At 36.4% G+C, this 20107-nt stretch overlaps 1 protein-coding gene across 7 annotated transcripts in view; it reads left to right on the top strand.

Annotated features, from left to right (window-relative positions):
* The window catches only part of ATP9B (ATPase phospholipid transporting 9B (putative)), a 175219-nt gene that overhangs the window by 67847 nt on the left and 87265 nt on the right, over window positions 1-20107 (top strand). For 6 of the 7 annotated variants that reach the window (XM_075493657.1, XM_075493655.1, XM_075493656.1 and 3 more), the window contains 3 exons: window positions 1828-1922; window positions 10968-11048; window positions 19426-19501. In XM_075493657.1, the coding sequence (XP_075349772.1) occupies window positions 1828-1922; window positions 10968-11048; window positions 19426-19501 (252 nt within the window). The remainder of the gene's footprint in view (window positions 1-1827; window positions 1923-10967; window positions 11049-19425; window positions 19502-20107) is intronic. The other variant, XM_075493658.1, reaches the window with a different exon arrangement.

Below are 20107 nucleotides of genomic sequence, written 5' to 3'. Positions count from 1 at the left end.
AACCATGGCATTTCTAGGTGTTCCTAGGTACCTCACCCTTAATTATAATGCAGTGTATGTCACTGGACTCTTCAAAAAGTGCTTTATAGTATTTTATTTTTAGAAGAAAATCCATAAAGAATCCTGTTAAGAATTTAAAATCAGCTTTTCAAGAACTTTAGGTACAGCTTTGTAGCTTGCAGCTCTGAGCCTCGGGTGAAATTTAGTTGTGATAATGAGTTCTGAGAGCTGTTTATATTAACATCTAAATATTTGTTTACTTACTATGTACTTAATATAAATACAGCTGTTACATGAAGGCTTGTAAGCTTCTTTCAAGACTGTTGTGCAAAAATGCTGTCTTCTAGTCAGATGTAACTTAAGGTGGCTTCTCTCTCAGGCACGTCCTTTCAGACCATTAGCTCATTGAACTGCTTAATTTACAGGCCTTGATGACTAAAGTTCTTGGGTTCTGTTAGATTTTACTTAGGTCAGGGTCCACGTGTCCTATGAAAGAATCTCTCTCCCAGTTTTGTGTTCACTGGTAGGTACTCATTCTTGATGTATTGCCTATTAGATTCAAAGCTTCTAGCACATTGTCGTCTTGTCTGTGTAAGAAGACTCAAACCTGGATAAATTCTTTTGCCAGTGTTTCCTTCAGTTTAATTGCTACCATATCACTTCTAGTGATGAAACTACTTTGTTAGTTTTTATTGGACTGGTTGAAATATAGAAGGAATTATGGGTATATATGCATGTATGTCTATACACATGGTTTAAAACTTACAAATAACTAGAAAAATATATTTTTTTCACATCCATAGCACACAGTAACAATACTGTATATAGTTGTTAGGCTGTAGTATAATGGAAGTTGTAATTATTACTTCAGAAATATTTAAGGTTTCTTTAGTGTAGCAATTGTGAAGAGTATTGCTAAAATTTTACCACCTTTTTTAAAGGCTTCAAAGTAGATGGAAATTGTAGCTAATTGTATATGTTTTTAATGATTTGCAATGTTCATGTGCAGTCTTTTTTGAATCTTACATTAGTAACCTATATAATACTCCAGACTTGATGATATCCATCAACTATTTATTGGGGCAGGGGGAGGCTCTACACTGGTCTCAGTTTTCTGTTTCTTGAATACTAGTCTTCTGTATGTAAAACATACTGATTCTCTTCCGTATGTATCAGTCTGTATCTTGAGCTTCCCTCGTATCTGGAGTACTGTGCATGTGTTGACAGGTTTCTTTAGCCTTAGCTCCTTGGCAGTTACAGATGACTCAAAATTATTTAAGTGTAGTACATTGGGATCCATATTGTTTTGAATGGTATCCATGTTAAGGATTTATTTTAAAAAATTTTTTTCAGAGAAGCCAGGAGACTATAAGCAGTGGAAGTTTGTGATGTCATACCAGCAAAGAGGGAAAAATCACAGGCATCAGTTCATTATTCTATTGTGTTGGAATTGTACAAGTGACACAATTCTAAAGAGAAAAAAAAATTAAACCTGTTTCAACTTCAGCCAACGAGGTTGTATCTCTTGCTGATAACATTTGGAAACCTGTTTAGAACATATTGAGAAACCTGTAAAATAGGACACACACACCCCCCTTCATAAACAGGCATGTTGTTAATTTTATCAGAGAAATTGTGCTGTTGTGTGATATCTGGAGCATTCCTGGAAGAAAGCACACAGACATTCCAAAATATGAATCCTTTTATATGTAGCACATTTATTTAAAAATGGTTGTAAATTGCTTTATTTTCACCCTTCTAAATTTTTTAACCCAAACTGAATTTTTGAGATAAAAAAATAGTTTGATGTCTCTTTATAACTTCAAGGTTCGTGTTTCATTCGAACTGACCAGCTCGATGGAGAAACAGACTGGAAACTGAAGGTTGCTGTCAGTTGCACACAAAGATTACCAGCTTTGGGGGTAAGTGTTTTATCTCTTTGCTTTTACGATATCTTCCATGTATGCATATGTATCTCTTATCTAAAAGATTGTTACAATTATTGTAAGTATTGGAAAATATCTGTTACCACAGTCTTAGTTTTTGCAATAAATAGGAGATAGATATTCCACTGAATGCTGAATGAGAAGTTGGTTATGCAAATATTCTTGTTTTTACATTGAAAAGAAACTGAGACAGAATTGGATTTTTATCTTTCAACTTAGTGGTTCTCATTGTGGTCCCCACTAAGATCCATACTCCGCAGAAGCGTATCACAGTTGTAGTGTTTTCAACCAAGCGTTATACTGCAAGTGCAAGTCATCCTTGCCTCAGGAACCGTTGCTTTAAGCACTAACTTGTAAGCTTGGGAAACAAGCAGTCTGCTCTTAGAAGGTAAAGTGCTTTTTGTTGTCAAGATGCTTTCTGGTCTGACTAGGTCCAATGTGCAAGTTCTTGTGAGGAGGGCTCTCTGAGTTGCCTGAATGTATGTATTTTTTGAGTGCATATATGTGTCTTGTCATGGGTAACTCTATTAAAATTGTGGAAAAGGACACATGGATGTGTGTGTATATATGTATACATTCAAAATAGACATGTATCTACAAAAATGTCTGTAGAATTGTATAAATGTATCTTAATGAGAAGCTGAATTATGTCCCTTGTACTGGGGAAGCTTGCTATTTTAACAGGAGAGTTGGCTTAGTATTAAGAGACTCCTTCTGAAAACATACTCAAGTTACAAGCTTGTGGAAATTTACCTGTACAGAATTTCTGGTCTTTTGACACTAAATCCTTTAGGTCTTTTATTAAAGGCAAACATACCTTAAGAGGACTGTTTATATGCCATCTCAGTAGAAAAAGTGTGTGTTAGATTATCTGCCAGATCTTAGCAGGACTTCTGCAGTAACTCTTCCAGAATTATAGAGTTGCTGCCACACTGAAATTAGCAAAAGGGAGAGATTTTTTTCCTGTGTTCATAGTGGTCTGGCTACTGGCTTCACATGCGACAGGAGGAGGAAAAAATAGGCAGGTTTGAATTTAGAAAATTGGAAACAAGGGATGGAACTGAAAGTTGGTCATGCCAGACAGAGATACCAAGTCAGGCTCTGAGATGGGAGTTCTGGTGCAAGAACAGACTTTAACAAGTATTCTGTAACCTGCAGTTGAATTTACATATTAGTATTTGTAATAACGCCTCTCCTGTAGGTTTTTACCATTTAATCATTAGCCTATCTTGTTTTCTCAAGTCCACATTTAAGACAGATGCATGCATTTGACCAAAATTCAGACAATTTTCTATCTTGCTTTGATTTTTTTTTATTAAATAGTCCTTTTCAGATAGTTACAACTGTGTTGAATTTAGCTATTATTTTTTATTTCTCTTTTGTTTTGGAAGCCTCACTGACTGCACTCTGCAAATACAACTCTTCGTGCAGAGCACTGCCTCTTTGAGTTCTGTTTGCTGTTTATAATTTTGGTGTTCTGAGCTTGGAAATTTTGGTGTTCTGAGGCTGATGAAATCTGGAGTAAATTACAATGCAAAGGTTTCTCTGCACTCTCCTTTGGAAAAGAAAAGAAAAAAGTTTTACATTATCTTTTCTCTTTTTTTTTTTTTTTTTTTTTAACCCCAAATCCATGTCTGAAGTTTTCCCTCCTTGCTAGGAAGAAATAGACCTGGTAGAGCAGGGAATTGTTGCACTGTAACTTTAATATTATGTTCTTTGTTTTTAAAAAAAAAAAAACAAACCTGTTATCAATGGACTTGACAAATCAATTGTTAAGCATCTATGGAGATAGTATAAAATTATGGTTAAATCTGTGCATTTGATTTGAAAGAAGTAAATGTTTGTATTGTAGTTGTTTACAGTGGAAAATAAGTCAGAAATGGTTGAAGTTGGGGAGTCTGCATTTGAATGGTAGGACATGCAGCCTCAACTTCCTGCAGAAGTGAAGGTTTGCTTTGGGTGGTGGTTGTTTTGGGCATGTGGGAGAGGGAAAGGCAAGGTATCACCAAGAAATTATTCATGCATCTTGGAAACAGTATACAAGAGTCGACTGTACAATATAGTAACCATTTCTTAGTTGTTTCCACTTAACTGCTATTAACCTACCTCTGACTGATCTGTGCTTCTTGCAAGGTGTTTATATTCTCCCTCCTCTTGAGCTGTAGGTGACAACCTGAGTTGCATCATCAGGTGTGGTTAATCAAGGAGCTATGTACACTTAACAAACCTTCCCTAACTACCAGCAGCAAATGCAAGCCACCAAGCAGCTGACATGCCTCTGCCCTTTCTGGCATCATGCAGTTACTGGTCATTAACCACGCTAGCCAAGACTTTGTCTGCATTAAGCTGACATGTCTTCCTGAAGTAACTGACACTGGGTATAATACTTCCTGCCAACTAAACTAAACTATCTCCCAGTTTCCATACTATGTGGTTTGGTCAAACCATTGACACTTGGTGGTTCTTTAATGAGATCTTTTTAAATGGCTGCTTCCTAGCTGGTCTTAGACTGTTTGCAGTGGTCATGTCATATATCTGCTTCACTCCTAAGCCGCATCTGTGTGGGAATTATTTTGGGGAAATGGTAGCCTAATGCACCCAAATGTAAATGCTTTTTAGGGGATCCCCACGTCCTTCACAGAAGATAATGCTCAGCACATATCCCAGAAGGCTGTTTCCATTCCTGTGGAAAGCACATTGCTATTTCTTTAATTTCTGCAAAGACACTTTTACCTTTACTGGGGTGGCAATAATATGCAAGAGTATCAGCCATCTAAAGAAACTCTGTGGGTGGCAAACTTCAGAAGATTAGTATGAAGCTTTAAGCAAGCTGTGAATTTCAAACTAACAAAAAATAGCATTATGGAATTATTTTATTCTAAGCCTAATTTCTGTAGTTCCTAATAGAGTCATAAGCTGTATCTGTATCTAAGCCCTACACATATTCTTTTTTTTTTTTTAAAGTTAAATTAAAATGCAGTGGGCAGAATTATTTATAGTTACAGTAAAAATAATAGTTTTGGAAAAAAGAGTAAAAATAGGATACATGCTTTAAACATGTTAAGGATAGTGTTTGGCACCCTTTGAAACTTTTCACCCAACTTATCTAAAAAGGGATGCTTAAAATATGTAGTTGAGGTTTTCTCAGGAAACAGTATTCAAGCTCTATTGTACAGGTAATGGAAAAAAATTTGAAGCAACTTGGTTAAAAGTAAGGATCATCTGAGAAAGCCATTTCAAGTAGACTTTTCTCACCCTAGGCTTCTACAGTATCCTCTGTTGCTGAAAACTTCTCTTAATAAAACTCAAAAATCAGGCAAGTTGCTTTCCAGATACTAACTTGAAAATGTCTGTTGCTTTGTTTCTGTTCCTAACTTGAAAAACCACTATTTTACAGCGATTATCTTGCTAACTTGTACTTGTGTAATAGGGGCATATGCTTTTTGACAGGCTTAGCATTACTTTTGCAGAAACTTGTTGGGGTTTGAAGCAGTCTGGCAAAGGGCTGAGCTTTGTCCTCTGGTCTGGGATCAACTTTGGTTTCCTTTCCTCTACCAGACCTTAGGAGAATCGGGCAATGATCCCTCCTTCTGCTAAAAGAAGCTGCTGGGACGTGATCCTCCTTTCATTCTATTTGCATTGTGTGCTGCACAAGGTGGGCAGTGCACGGTATTTGCCCCCAGAATAACTGACATGGTGAAAATAAGGCACTTCAGGGAACACCCATCTAAACGTTTTGCTTTACTTTTTTTAAATCAAGCCATTAATGAAAACTATTTTGCTTTAAGGAATGTGGGAAAATCCACCTTCCCAAACACCAGATGATTCATACCTGATAAATGCCCGTTTCTATCCGTTCTGTGTAATACTGTCAAACAACATTGCTACTTCCATAGGCGGTACGTTACTAAAATCCTGCTCACGTGCCCGTTTTCTTGCGCGTACAGCGGTAACGTATGCGCTCGGGGAGGCGGCGCGCGGGGGAGCGGCCCTGCCGTGCCCTATTCCGTGGTCGCCACCTGCTGGGCGGCCGCCGGCGCAGCGGCGGGACGGCGGCACGCGGGGCCCCGCCCTCGCCTGGCCCGGCCCTGCCCTCGCCGCCAGCTGGGGGCGGGCCCCGGCCGGGCGAGGGGGAGTGTGGCGAGTTGTGTGGTGGTCAGCCACGAAACTAATTTTGGATTAGTTGAAAGGCACGGTAAAGAAAAGGGGTAGAGCAGGATGTATTCTGTGCAGGTGAAGAATTACGTGGAGAACGCGAAGCTGTCTTAGTCTTGTCCGTTTCAAAGACAGGAAGTTTGTGTGTTAATTCAGTACCGCCTTTAAACTGGATTGAAGGCTCCTATTTGTATGCATGGCTACAAAAATGGGTTATGTTTTCGAGGTTAACTTTATACGTGTTTATGATAAACCAGCAGTTAGCTGCAGGGGCTCTGTTCATAACAAGAGCCTGTTCAGACAGGGGCGCACAGGGAGGCGTGGAGCGCAGTCTCTGGGGTCTGGCATTTCACCCTTGCCGTCTCCGGACTGATGTTCTGGGTTTTGGCTGTAATGGATTAAATAGCGTCAGCTAACTTTCTCTCTGAAGTAGCAGTTGTCCATTGCAGCAGTGCTTTTCCTGGCTTCCAGGGACTCTCCATGCATACAGCAACACCTATCACAGTGTCTTCTCCATGTGCTTGCAGCACGTTTTCAAAGCTGAGGCTTACAGCTCATATTTACATATTAAAATGCATATTTAATAATTGAAGAGCATGTGTGCAAGTTGAGCATAAAATAGACTATAAACAATGTAATCATGTGTTTGACGGAATATACTCTCCATAATTGTCACTCGTTTTGATTTCTTTAGTTATCTGGTATGAAGGCAGTGAGTATCGTGTGTTGGCAGAGCTGTCAGTCGTGTCAACAGAGCAGCACTGTAACCCTACCCACCGTGACACCCAGAATAAACAAACCTGCAGACCTTCAGAGCTTTTCTTAAAGAACAGATGACACCACCAAGATGATCAATACAGATTTTGTTTTCTTTCTAAAGCACTTGATGGGATCAGAGAATTAAAATTTCAACAAGTCATTTAAAGGCAGATGAGCAGCAAATATTGTAACACCTACATTAGATTTCTTGCAGTTTTGTAGTTATAGGTGGGGCAGTTCTTCTGGCAATATGTGTGTTCTGAGGCATTCTTCTCTAGTTTGTGTGATCAACTAAATTTATTAACAGCAATGAGGTCACTGTAATTTTCAATAAATGGTGACTTGCTGATTTATATCAGAAGATCCATACAGCAGTAAACAATACCATTTACATTTAATTAGTTTTATTGAACCAAAGGCAATTTTATTTGTAATGAACTACATGTTATGATTAAGAATGTATTTTAATGATCTTTAAGTAAGGTAGACAAATGTTGCCCTTGACCTAATAGAGGAAATTTTTCTATGTTATTGATAACTTTACAGTGATTTTTAAATTCTGAAATGGAGAAGAAAACATTTTCATTATTGTACCATCAAGTCATTTCCTGACTTTCAGTGTAGAAGGGTGAAATGCATTCTTCTGAATTATTATTTTCAAGTATGGCATAATTAAATGCATATCAAGTTTTTTAAAAAATCTCATCCACTATGGTATAAAAATAATTTCATTCTTATTGCGTGAGACTCAAGTCTTTCATATATTTTCTTTAATCTAGAACTGTTACAATTCCCTCTACCCAAGTGGATTTTTTTCCTTGAGTAAGAAAATAACTGAGGTCATTTGCCCTCACTGTCTCCTAAAAGCAACGTAATTTTAGATGTAGAATACTGTTTACATTGAACATATTGGTAGAACTATTTGGCTTCAGTGAACCAGCAGTTCAGTGCTTATAGTATGAAAATAATTCTTTATTGAAGCTGAATTTCACAAAGATCAAGTCCCTCATTAGTTAAATCATTAATAAAAAGTAGTTGTCTTTTTCTTTTTAAATATAATTAAATTCTTTGTTTAAGGTAATTTCCCTTCTCCCTATGTTTATATAGGGGGAAGCAATGACATAACCTAACCAGGTAAATTTTTCTTGCTCAGCGAGCAGAAGTTATATTTACATGGAGTCTTGTGTACAAATCTTGATGTCTCCTTGTTAAATTCACCATTGTGAGTTAAGACATTGAGATGAGAAATGCACAGCTTCTACTAGGAAAGCAGCACTAGGTGAAGGAACATCTTTGTATTCTTATAGTAACCTTTATTGTTGAAAGCAGTTCATATGCAGTCTGTCTCCTATAACTGTATCATTCTTCGGATTTCTCTTTCTTTCCCTTGTATTTTAAAACTTCAACTACTGTATTTTATTGGCCTGAGAATGATGTCCATTTGGAGTACAGAGCATTGGGCTACAGAAAAAAAGTCCTTACCCCTTTTCTTTACCCTAATAATGAAAAAATATTTCAGAAAGCTACTGAGCACGTGTAATATGCTTGGCATTTCATTCAAGAAAAGACATACAATGAACTACCACCCTGGATTTCTCTCGGAGCATAGGTTTTTCTTACAATTTTTAGGTTTTTTGCACTTTTGGAATATTCTGCCGTTTCTAGTTTGTGGCATTCCAGAGTAATGCCACAAATGTGTAGGGAATGTGCAGATCCCAGTTTTCAGAAAGATAAGTGAGTTTGAGTTGAAATTCAAAAAAAGAAAAAACGGGAAACATGAAAGTTGATGTGTTAAATCAGAAATACAAAAGGAGAACTAAAACATAAAAAGAAAAGAGAGAGGGAATGTGGTAGAAATGTTTACATTTAAAATGTAACAAAGGAGAACATCACAGTAGAAGAAAATAGAAGGATTAGAAACTGAGAAAGTATATTACTGTACAAATGCCAATATACTTAAAGGTGGATATTTCTGCTTCCTTTTATTCTAATGTTGCTTCCCGCTAAGGCATTCTTTGAAAAGCGAGAAGTTCTTGGTTGACGCATTTCACTAGCAGTTTTTATTGTGTATATGAGTGTGTGTGGTATTAGTTTTCTGCTGTGCTATCCACTACTGAGAGACTCTTTATTTTTCTTTGCATAATAAAGCACATAATAGCCTGGATTAGCTAAATTGTAGGTGATAACAGATTGGAAAGAAGTGAATGATGAAGATATAGGACACCACGTGTGTATTAGTTTCATATAAATTATTTCTCCTGAAACTGATGAAAGTAGGTTGGAATAACAAGGATGCAATGAATGAACTTTGTGTGAAAGGCTACAATAAATGGCGAATGGTTTAAGATAAAGATAATTTGTGAGAGTTAATGTTCAGATTTGATTCATGTTTTAAAAAGCATATGAAATACAAAGTCTATGTTTTTGCAAGGCATGAAGTGAGAGATTTCTTGTCTGCAGAATATAAATAGAAATACAAATTCATTATTTATAGAGCTACACGTTTTTAAACTAAAGTCAAATGTGTTTAATGTACAATAGATTTTTTTAAAAAGCATTCATTTTGATCTGGAAAAGTGAAAAAATAATGATATTAAAAAATCTGTAGCCATGTTATCAGAGAAACAAAAGGATACAAATGTGGCAGATTTTAAGACATTAACACAGGTGGACAACTACACCTTTAGTTAATTTATGTAATGTTCAAATTATGTAATATTGAAATGTAGTTATTTTTTGTTACATTCAAAATTATGAACAAAAAATAATGGCATGCTTTTAAAAATAGCTACATTTGAGCCAAGGTGTGGTTATATGTCCATGAAATATGCTGTAAAATTAATTCTGCTTTTGAGATAGCACATTCTAGCTAGCGTGAACAGCGTATTGTAGCCATGTAATCTGCTCCCCAGAGATGATGGCATCTGATTAGCCTTTTGCAAGATTCATCCAATAATAAAGGATGGAGATAACCCAGATAGTTAGGCACTGCATACGGTGAGAAGGTAGATGCATTTCATCAGAGGTTCTGATTCTTAGATTGGCTGGGTTTGGTATCAAGCCTCTGTTCCTCTCCAGAATAGAAACTGGATTGTGGATCCATGCATGAGTGGTCTACTCATGATGAAATATGTTAGCTGCTGTTGGTCCTGACCATCTAAAAAGCACCAAAAGGTTTGCTTTTGTGATGAGAAGTGTCCTTTGTATCAGGTTTTTAACAGTTAGTCTGTGGTATTCTTTGTGGGAGGTGGATGCTTCAGAACAATTACTTGATGAAATAATTGTTTCAGCATTTTAAGGTGATCCTCCCTGGGCCTCTAGGGACAAGTCTTAAGATCTAACAATCATCACTTTTTTTTTTTTCTTCCCCTATTTATACCATACCACCATCTATTTATAGAGCCTGCTACTGTAGTATCTAAGAGTCTCTTATTCTTCTTAGTTTTAGGGTAGGAATGATCATCGGTTGTTTGCTGTCATGAGTAGTAGTACCATGTATATTAGACCCAATTTTATCAGACTAGTTTAGCGTATCCCTGAATTTAAGCATTTGAGTAATCCTGTTGATGTATCCAGGCTTTCTTGAAGCTGATGGGGTTTTCTCATGGGTTGACTGCAGGTGTGCTTGAGCATTTCAGAGAACTTGATTCAACTTCATTGTTTCATCTTGTATTCAGTTGGCTTTGTTGTTGCTGGAAAAGTATTTTGTTTCCAGTTTCATTAAAAACAAAGCAAAAACCCCCCAGTTTATTTTTAAAAGAACAAATATATGGAAAATACTTTCAGATTATACTATTATAAATTAAAATGGGGCTATTAAGAGAAAATAAATTACATAAAATTTCTAGCTCACGTTATAAATGTAAAACAGTTTAGTGTTTGAACTATCAACACATTTAGAATACATCTTGGATCTGGTTCCTTTATAGAAAGATGTACTGGAAAAACAGAGTGTTTCTTAGTTGGGTAAAAATTTCATGAACTTAACTTGCAGTGGGGTGGTGTGGTGGCAGTCATAAACTGGAATCTTTACCACTAAAAGGTTCTTCAAAATATGTGATTAAATTTAAGTTTAAATAATAGTAAGTACATTAATCTGTTTTACAGGATCTCTTTTCAATCAATGCTTATGTTTATGCTCAGAAGCCACAGCTGGATATTCACAGTTTTGAGGGTACCTTCACACGGGTAAGTAGTGTATGTAAATACAGTTCTACTTCTTTCTTCCATTATCTCAATGTAAGTGAAACCTATACTTAGTGTCAAAGTTGTATCAGATCTTTCCTTAGCTTTACAGCAGTATTTTTTTCCATGTTCCTGCCATGGCAATATTTCATATAAATATATCCTGGTAAATATGTATTGCAGAAAGCTAATACAAAAAGAATATCTGAAAAAAGCAGAATCCAAGAATTGGGTATTTGTTGACATCACTATAATCTTTTTATATGAAACCATTTGGATAATGGTATATATTGTTTGTCTCTAGGCATCTAATGTATTGTTCATATATGTAAAAAAGGTGGCAAGTTGAATATAGTCAGTAGCCTGAGACAATGCAACTCCTAGTTTATGTGCAATAAAAAATGTGCCTTATTTAACAGCATTTCTGTTCAAGGGAAAGCTAGTACTTCGAAGTTCAGTTATCTCAAGAAGTAAAATAAAATGCAATAATTTCTGTGACTTTTTTCTGTTATCTTCAAAAAGTGGCCTGCTAAAGTTAACCCTTTAAAGCAGGGTGTCTTAATAGGTAGTAAAAAAATTTTTTTAAAATCACTTTACAGATTTGTAGCATTATATTAGCAGATATAGTGATTGTTTTGTTTATTTTAGCCAAACTCAGTGTTAGTAGACTTATTCCTCTTGATAGTTTGTTTCGAAAATAATTTGAGAGAATTAGCTACTATGGAGGTAGAAAGAAGGGGTTTTTACCCAAGTGACTCAAATTGGTAATAGATTTTGTTCAGTAATTGGAATTCCAGTTCACAATTCTAAGTACACTGATGAATGAGATATTGCAGTTGTTGGCTGTTGAAGACCAGTTTATGCCAGTTATATAGTTCATGCTGCCTACAAAGTAAATGTCATTTGCCCACACCTTCTAAAGCTGTAAGCCACAATATTTACTTAAACCTTGTATTGACCAATTGTCCAGATTAAACTTCTGTTAACAGCTGTAAAATTCGTGTTATTCCTGTCCCAATGGCGAAGTGTATACTTTTATAAATATAAATTGAACTCCTCGGAGCCTTTCTAACAACTCTGGTATGTGTAATTGAGACACTGGGAAATCATCACTAAACAGTTGCTCCCTGTTGTGCGTTCTGTTTGTACATGTAGTAAGAGTTGTATGGTTCAAGCATCCCTGATATGTGTAAATAACCCTGATGCATTTTATGCTTTCAGGTTTACATATGTGTGTTTTGACTGATTTAGTAGGAAGGGCAGTTTAAACTGAATTTGTGTGTGCATGCATCTGAGGGCAGTGGCCTCAGATTTGGTTCACAGTGGATCACACTGTAGATATTTTTAGAAGTGGTTTTTTTTGGTTAACGGTGTACCTTCTGCATGGTGAAATGTTGTTTTAGGACACTTGTTTACTGATTTATCTTTCTACTTCTGCTGTGAGCCCTTGCTTTCTACACTAAATCAGTTTTTGCATCTAATTTCTATTTTATGTTAACGTAAAAAAAAATTAGTGTGCTTAGTGATGCTAATGCGTACATTTTTCCTACTTAAGCATTGATGTTCAAAGAATTCTTGCAAGGGTAGGTTGACAGGGTAATAGTACATTGATTTTTCTTTTCTTTTTTTTCCCCCATTATGAAGACAGAGTACTAACAATGTAGAAGACAAACTTAGATAATTTCAAGAAGTGCATGACCATAAAACAAAACAGAAACTTAGGTGCGCAGCTCTGGTGTTTTTATGAGGGAACAACTTCTCTTAAGTACTTCTGTGTGAGAAATATATCCACAGCAAACCTGATAGCTGACAGAAGAAACCTTTTGCAGTACACCTGCATAACCATGCCAGGAGGAGTTAAAGCTCTGCTGTACTTCACTGATGTCTGCCAGCTTCACATGAAGTCATTATCCATTGTCCTCCACGGATTTTGGTGCATTATATGCAGTCAGTGCATGAAAGCGAGTGTGCGTCCTTGCACGGGCGTGTAGGAAGGATCATGTCTGGCTCTTAAATGATGGCATAAGTTAATTCCTCTCCTCTCCCCTCTTCTGGACATCCTACCAAGAAACAATAGATGACCTAAATTAGTGTTCTGTGACAATGTGTGAGATTTGTTTTATTTGTTCTCAGGGCATCATCCACATCTTGGCAGAGCTTATTTTGAAATAGTGATGCACAGAACAGGGATTTACACAGACGTAACTACTAGAGTTTCCCTTCTGTCTGATGCTCCTATGTAGGCTTGATAAATTAGGAAGCTATTTCATCAGTTCTGAAAAAGCATGAGAAAAACACATGTCTGTAGAAAGAGAATAAAAGGTAGCCATACTTCTTCACCCAACTTTTACCAGTTGGAGCTCAAAGAGTACTCTAGAGCTTTTATGTTGGTGTGTACTGGCATGACCAATATTATTTACCTTTTGCTTACAGCTTTTGTGCAGAATCATAGAAATTATCTCTTCTGCTTTTGACCTTGGCTGGTTTTTGTTTAAATTTGGGTCCTTCTTCCACTATTCCCTTAAGAATCTTTTCCTTTAATTTCTCCTATATTCTAGCTCGGTGCTGTCACCTCGGTCTATTCATTTACTTCAGGAATATATCTAAATTTTTTTTTTTTATTCCAGTAGAAATCTCAGAGAACTGATTCCTTTAAGTTTAGTTCATCTGCTGTAATAAACTTTTTTTTTCATGGCACAGAACTATTTGGTATCATTTTTTCCAATAGAGCATCTTGTCAGAAGTTTAAAAAAACTACCTTGATGCAAAACCTGTTTCATGCAGCTGTTGATACTTTGGAAAAATATATCAAGATGTGAGCACTGAAAATTGTGTATTAATTTATGAGTAGAATCTCTGGCCTGGGGCTAATTTTACAGATGTTTTCTTGGATAAGTCTTGTATTTTAGTAAAGACAATGTTGAGTCTTTTGTTTTTACTTCATATTTGCTGTTAGAGAATGACCTGTTTTGAAGCAATGGTTGTGTTCAGTGCAATCTGGCTTAATTTTATGTTGCCACTGAAGGGAATGGTATTATGTTTTGCAGCTCCTTTTTACTCGCCTTCCTTTTGCTGGCACTAACAGCCATACGGACAGCCAGACTAGGGAGCTAACATGTGCAGAACCTAATCTGACCCTGTCCAAAATATATATGCCAGTAAAAGGAACATAGCAAGAATAATTAACTGTGGGATTGGGGTGGGGAAGGAATCTCTGTCAGTGATGCTAAACTAAACTAATGCGTATTCTTCTACTTTCTACTTTCCTACAAACGTTGGTGAGGATTGTTGTGCTGCATCCTGTCAGGTAGGAATAGGGGTAGAAAAGGTCAAGTGGAAGTGGTACACTGGTTCATTCAAGGATTAGGTATTTAGTCTCAAAGGCCTCTGTCATTATCTGAAAAAAAATCTAATAAACTGTAGCTTTGAAACCTTTTAAATGGCTACTTGAAATTTGTCATGATCCTTGGTCAGCTGCATTATTATTTCAGGACTGAGAGTAGGATATATTCAATTTTTATTTCACTGCTCATCTGTTCCTTTTTCTCTGCACATGCAAGAGCTACAAACTAGTTTCCTAGAATAGGAACTGTAGACAATTTAAACCTCTATGATCAATACTCCACATTACTTCAAAAACTGATCCTGAATATGAAGCTTGAATGCAATACTGAACTACATTATTCTGGTAATGAATTTAATTCAGAATTTTAAGACCAATAAACATACAGGTGCCAAATGAAATCCAACCCAGGAGGCCTTAAGTCGAAACTTCGTCAGCTGGACAAAGAAGCCCTTATATGGCAAATTTCTGCTACTAGAGTGAGTGGTGGATTTCATTTACCCCAAAACGTTTCTGTTCTGTTAGCTGTAGTAGCGTCAGAAAATTTGCAGAACCATTTCTCCTTACCACAGACCCAATCTTGTTCAGGAATTGGAGTCCTTGTCCCTTCCCTGCTTCATCTATCCCTACCATCTCTCCAAAAGTAGAAATAAAAATAATGTGAAACAGCTAATGAAGAACAAGGTTAAGTCATCATCCATTTGGGTATGGAAGGTCTAGTATTTGGTAAATGGAATGAACTGTAGAAAGGTGGGAATGTTAGATGATTCCGTAAAGACATGGAAGGATCATAATGAAATAAGCAGAAGCTAACTGGTCAGCCAGACCATTCTGTTGATGAGCATGGCATGAGTGGAAAGAGACATAGCTCATTAGATGTTTTCCTGCTTTGAATGACCTAAAAGGAGGCATTTCACTAAGTCTTGTGGCAGGTAGACATTGGACAGGTGGCTTTTTCCTGGCTGTGTTGTCAGCTCTCCATAATCACTGCAGGGCTTTCGATTTCTTCTTGTAGTATGGAAGAGTTTCATAATCCACTGTCTTAAAATCTACTAACTGAAGAATAAATTAAGGCAGAAAAAAAGATTTTCCCAGCTTAGTATCCTGTTCGTGACAATAGCCAGAAGCAGACTGCTGGGAAAGAAAATAAGAGTAGAGTAAGGAGATGGTAATGCCTCCTCAGAAGATTCTTCTGTCTCTTAACAGCTTGTGATGTGGGAACTTCCTGAGTCAGAGCTGGTTTCTGTAAGTAACCTGCAATGAATTTGCCTTCTTTAAACGTACCCAGTCCCTCCTTGAACCTGTGTAACCTTTTAGCATTCAAATAGGACGAAGTTGTACAGGTTAATTGCATATTTTTAGAGCAATTGCCTGTTATTTTAATTTTGCTGGCTTTATTTATGACTTCTTTGGTAAGAGACAGTAGTATCTATCCTCCCTTTCTAGGTGCCCATTTCATAGATATCTGTCATGTTTCTCATTAGAGTTAAGGTTTATTTAGTCATATCTAGTATGGAAGCTACATTGACCGCCCTTGTTGCCCTTTTGGAACATTTTCCAGTTCTTTTTATTTTCTGTTTGGAATAAGGGGAGTGGAGGAGGGGTTTAGAACTACATACTTAAGACTTGAAAATCCAAACCATGGATTTCTTTGTAGTAGCATGATTTGGTTTTGTTGTTCTTTTTTTCTCTCCTAGTAATTCTAGGAATTTAGCTTGTTCTTGACTATTAAGTTAGTGTTTTGGTAGATTTGTAATAATCTCAAAATTTGTTTTCTGAGTAATCATGACAATTTCTGAATAGTTATGAGTTCTGAGTAGTTTTGATCAGCTCAGAGCTCCTCACTATGAAGTTGGGATGTTTTCTTCCTTTGTGTGCATTGCTTTACAGTTCACTGTATGGAATTTCATCTGTCCCCTTTTTTGTAGGATATATTAACTGTTAAATCATAGGCATTTTTTAATAGCTATTTCGTTCTGAAGTCTTACTTTAGTCTTATCTAAAGTTACAATTATAAAGGTATGCAAAGATATAGCAGCGAACATTTCTTTGAATTCTACAGGTTTTCTGTATCTCTAATTCTGTACACTAATTCTGTGCTAATGACTCGTTAAAACACAATGCTCCTGTCAAAATTCAAATTCTTTCTTCATGCTGGAATTTAACATAATGCAAATATGACTACCTCAGTGTGATTGCAGTTTTAGTAAGCGGTAGATGGGAAATTATCTATTTCAGTGTTTGGGGTGAGCTATTTGGAGTCCCAATGTAGACAACAGGTATTCTGTATGGAACTTCTGAGGGCAAAATACAAAAACTTTTTCATTTATCGAGACTAAATTCCTTGCAAGTTTGGTATTCACATCTGTGTCCTGTCACTGTATGTTGATGATTGTAAAAGACTGACCTATTCATTTCCATGAGGCTGCAGAGTTTGAAATATGGGATCTTTGTGGTCAGCTGTCTGTTAGTATGCATCATCCTGTTATATGCCTGCTGGGGACTCCTCTGACAAAGTCTAGCATGATTTGCTCTTTGAGGTACAGTAGTGAGTTCTTATAAATAAAAGCATTTTCCTTCTACACCTATACATTGTTTTCAGTTGACCTAGTGATGCAAGTTTCTTGTTCAGAATACTTGAGCAGAATTTTCTTTTTTTGCAGTGTGTGATGGTAGGTAGAATTGTAAAAATCAAACCAGTTGAAACGGTTTGAACTACGCAGAATAGTTTGTGGATGACAAAAAGTAATCAAGGTTAGCATGTGTGTTGCTGACTGAGAACAATCTGTACATCTCATGGCAAGCTGTGTGAAATTAAGACTCCTGTTTGGTGCCAGGCCCACCATTTGGGTTGAAAGTGGCAGCCTTCTACTCTTGTCACAAATGGTTAATCAGCATTGTCTGGATGATAGTATGAAAGAATTTCAGGAAAGTTATCCTGTTAGATTCAGCAATTCTTGAAAAGCCCACGATAGGAATGAAAAAATTCAGTATCTGTTTTCAGCTTGCTTATGGCTAGTTTGTGTCCTATTTCTAGCCTTGTAGAAACACATTCTGAAACATCTAAATAAGTTCCATGACTCACCACTGGACGTGGTCATGTTTCAACATTATAGGTGTAGATGGCAATCTCTCCACCGACTGCCGTGCCCCAAATAGCTGCAGTTAGTATTTTGAGTATATTACTTGCATCTTCCTCTGGAAAAACTAGTATTCTTGGATAATGTCTACTTACTTATATGTCTATACACTGCTTAACTAGGCTTTCAGAAGGCTGAAATAATCACAGAATTTTAATAACCCAGGAACAATCATAAATCAAACCAGGAATCTAAGCGTTATGAAGTTAGGAAAAAGTATCCAAAAATTTAGGCTGTGGGTGAACCCTATCAAAGGCATTCATCTCAGAAATAGGTTACTGAGTGTTACAAAGATGATTGATAATTGCCACAAATGATACTTTTTTGAGCTAGATCAGAATACTCTTCTTGTATTTAATGTTTCAAGACTTCACGTGTTACTAATACTACCAATAATTTTGAATATTGCTATAGCTGCTGATCCTGTTTTACCTTCAGAGATGTGTTTTCAGTTCCTTGGCCTATCAATATGAAGTACTTGTGCTGTTATGTTACAATATCTTGGAATTCACTTATGCTCTTTGTAGTATTCCCCAGCTACTGAAAATTCCTACATGATACCACGTTACTCCATTAGAGTGGGCTTGTGGTTGCTGTTGTCTCAAACCTAATGTTTTTTAATTGTTAAGATTATGGCAAATAATTCTTGCAGTACTAATTCCTTAGGTAAGAATCAAAAAATATTTCTTCTTAATGAAAGACTAATCTTACAGAACACTGATGATTCTTGACAGAATTTTTACTTCTTTTATGAGTCTTGATTCAAAACTTGCGGTTTTCTTCCTATAGCTAATTCCATATCTTCCCCCTCTTCCTCTCTATTTTCAACAGAATGGTTCTCTATGCCTTCTAAACAATGATTTTGCTTCACTTAGGAGAATAAGAGCGATAGATTCCTTGCTACATAGGGATCTTTTGAAGTACACACAAAAACCTATCTGTTTAGTTTGAGATTTTTCTTTTTCAGGAACAGAGATTTCTAAGCAGCTCATCCTGTGCTTGGTGGTTGCTTCAAAATAGAGATGAAAAATTGACATAGGTTTTGATTATTGACACTATGTAGAATTTATTGTGTATTTTGGTAAATCGGTGGTCTCCTTTTTCCTGCAAAATGTTTAGTGCAATCTGTAACTTGATCAACTGCACTTGATTATCCTACCTCCTAAAGTTTCCTTTAGTTGTAAACAGCACATTTCACAGCTGCTAATGAGTAACAAATCTATACATACTCCAAATTGATTATGAGAGATTAAGTCTGTTTACAATCTGTGGACCATTATTGCTTGGGAGGAAATAGGGGAGGGAAAAAAAGGAAAGTGTAAAATAATCATGGAAGCAATTTCCTATTGGAAGTATTTTCCCATTGGATATGTATTTTGTAAGTATGTAGTAGGACAACACAAGTGTGCATTTCTTTTTAAAAGTCTCAATATTCTTCCCTGAAGTTGATACGATGTCACTTGGGTTGCAAAATGATGATGACCATAACATATTGTATGAATTATAGATGATTTAAATTGTCATAGAGAACAGGGTATTAATTTTTGGTGGTTAGTGTTCATAACTCACTTTAACTGCTTGGTATGCAAACTGTTCTGCAGTTTGATACATCTGAGGAAAAGAATATGTTCCTTTTAAAATATTATTGACTTTAGTTCTTTGAATATAATTGGGTTTAAATAATATGAACTTCAATCAGTATTTCACTTTTTGGAAAGTTATTTTTGTATGTATACAGACTAATAAAGTATGTGCAATGAATACTATTATGCAGTGATTGATAAAAGGACACAGACATCCTGTGCAAGTTATTCTTATTCGGATGGTTTGGCATTGTTCTTAATTATGAATATTTGGGATGTTGATTTACTTACTAGCTGTTCATATTTTTTAACAGGAAGACAGTGATCCAGCAGTTCATGAAAGCCTAAGCATAGAAAATACATTATGGGCAAGCACTGTTGTTGCTTCAGGTAAGTGTTGCAATAGCAAAACTGATAACTTATCTAAAAAATTCTGTGGAAGTGTATCTTTATTTTTACAATGGGAGATACTAATGGCTTTTGAAAATCTTTTTGTATTCCAGGCTAGTAGTCTCTTGCTCCTCTGTTGTCTGCCGTCCCATCAGTTTCATCATGCTGCTCACAATATTGTCATATCTTTTTAATCCTCCTTAATAGTTTTTTTTACTTAAATTTTGCTGTTTCAGTAGTGCTGTCCCTTGTACCCCACTTAAGTCACTGACCTTTTTGTTTTACTTAAAACTTCAGGTTGTAAAGTGCTCTGTTCAGGTCACTGTGGATAGGGTCCTGCTGAAAAGCACAGCTGGTTTTCACAGAATCACAGAATCGTTTAGGTTGGAAAAGACCTTTAAGATCATCTAGTCCAACCGTAAACCTAACACTGCCAAGACCACCACTATACCATGTCCCTAAGCACCTCATCCAAACGTCTTTTAAATACCTCCAGGGATGGTGACTCAACCACTTCCCTGGGCAGCCTCTTCCAATGCTTCATAACCCTTTCAGTGAAGTAAAATTTCCTCATATCCAGTCTAAACCTCCCCTGGCGCAACTTGA

Source organism: Mycteria americana, chromosome 2 (assembly GCF_035582795.1).
Source record: "Mycteria americana isolate JAX WOST 10 ecotype Jacksonville Zoo and Gardens chromosome 2, USCA_MyAme_1.0, whole genome shotgun sequence".
Taxonomy (NCBI): Eukaryota; Metazoa; Chordata; class Aves; order Ciconiiformes; family Ciconiidae; genus Mycteria; species Mycteria americana.
This window is presented reverse-complemented; position numbering and strand designations above follow the sequence as displayed.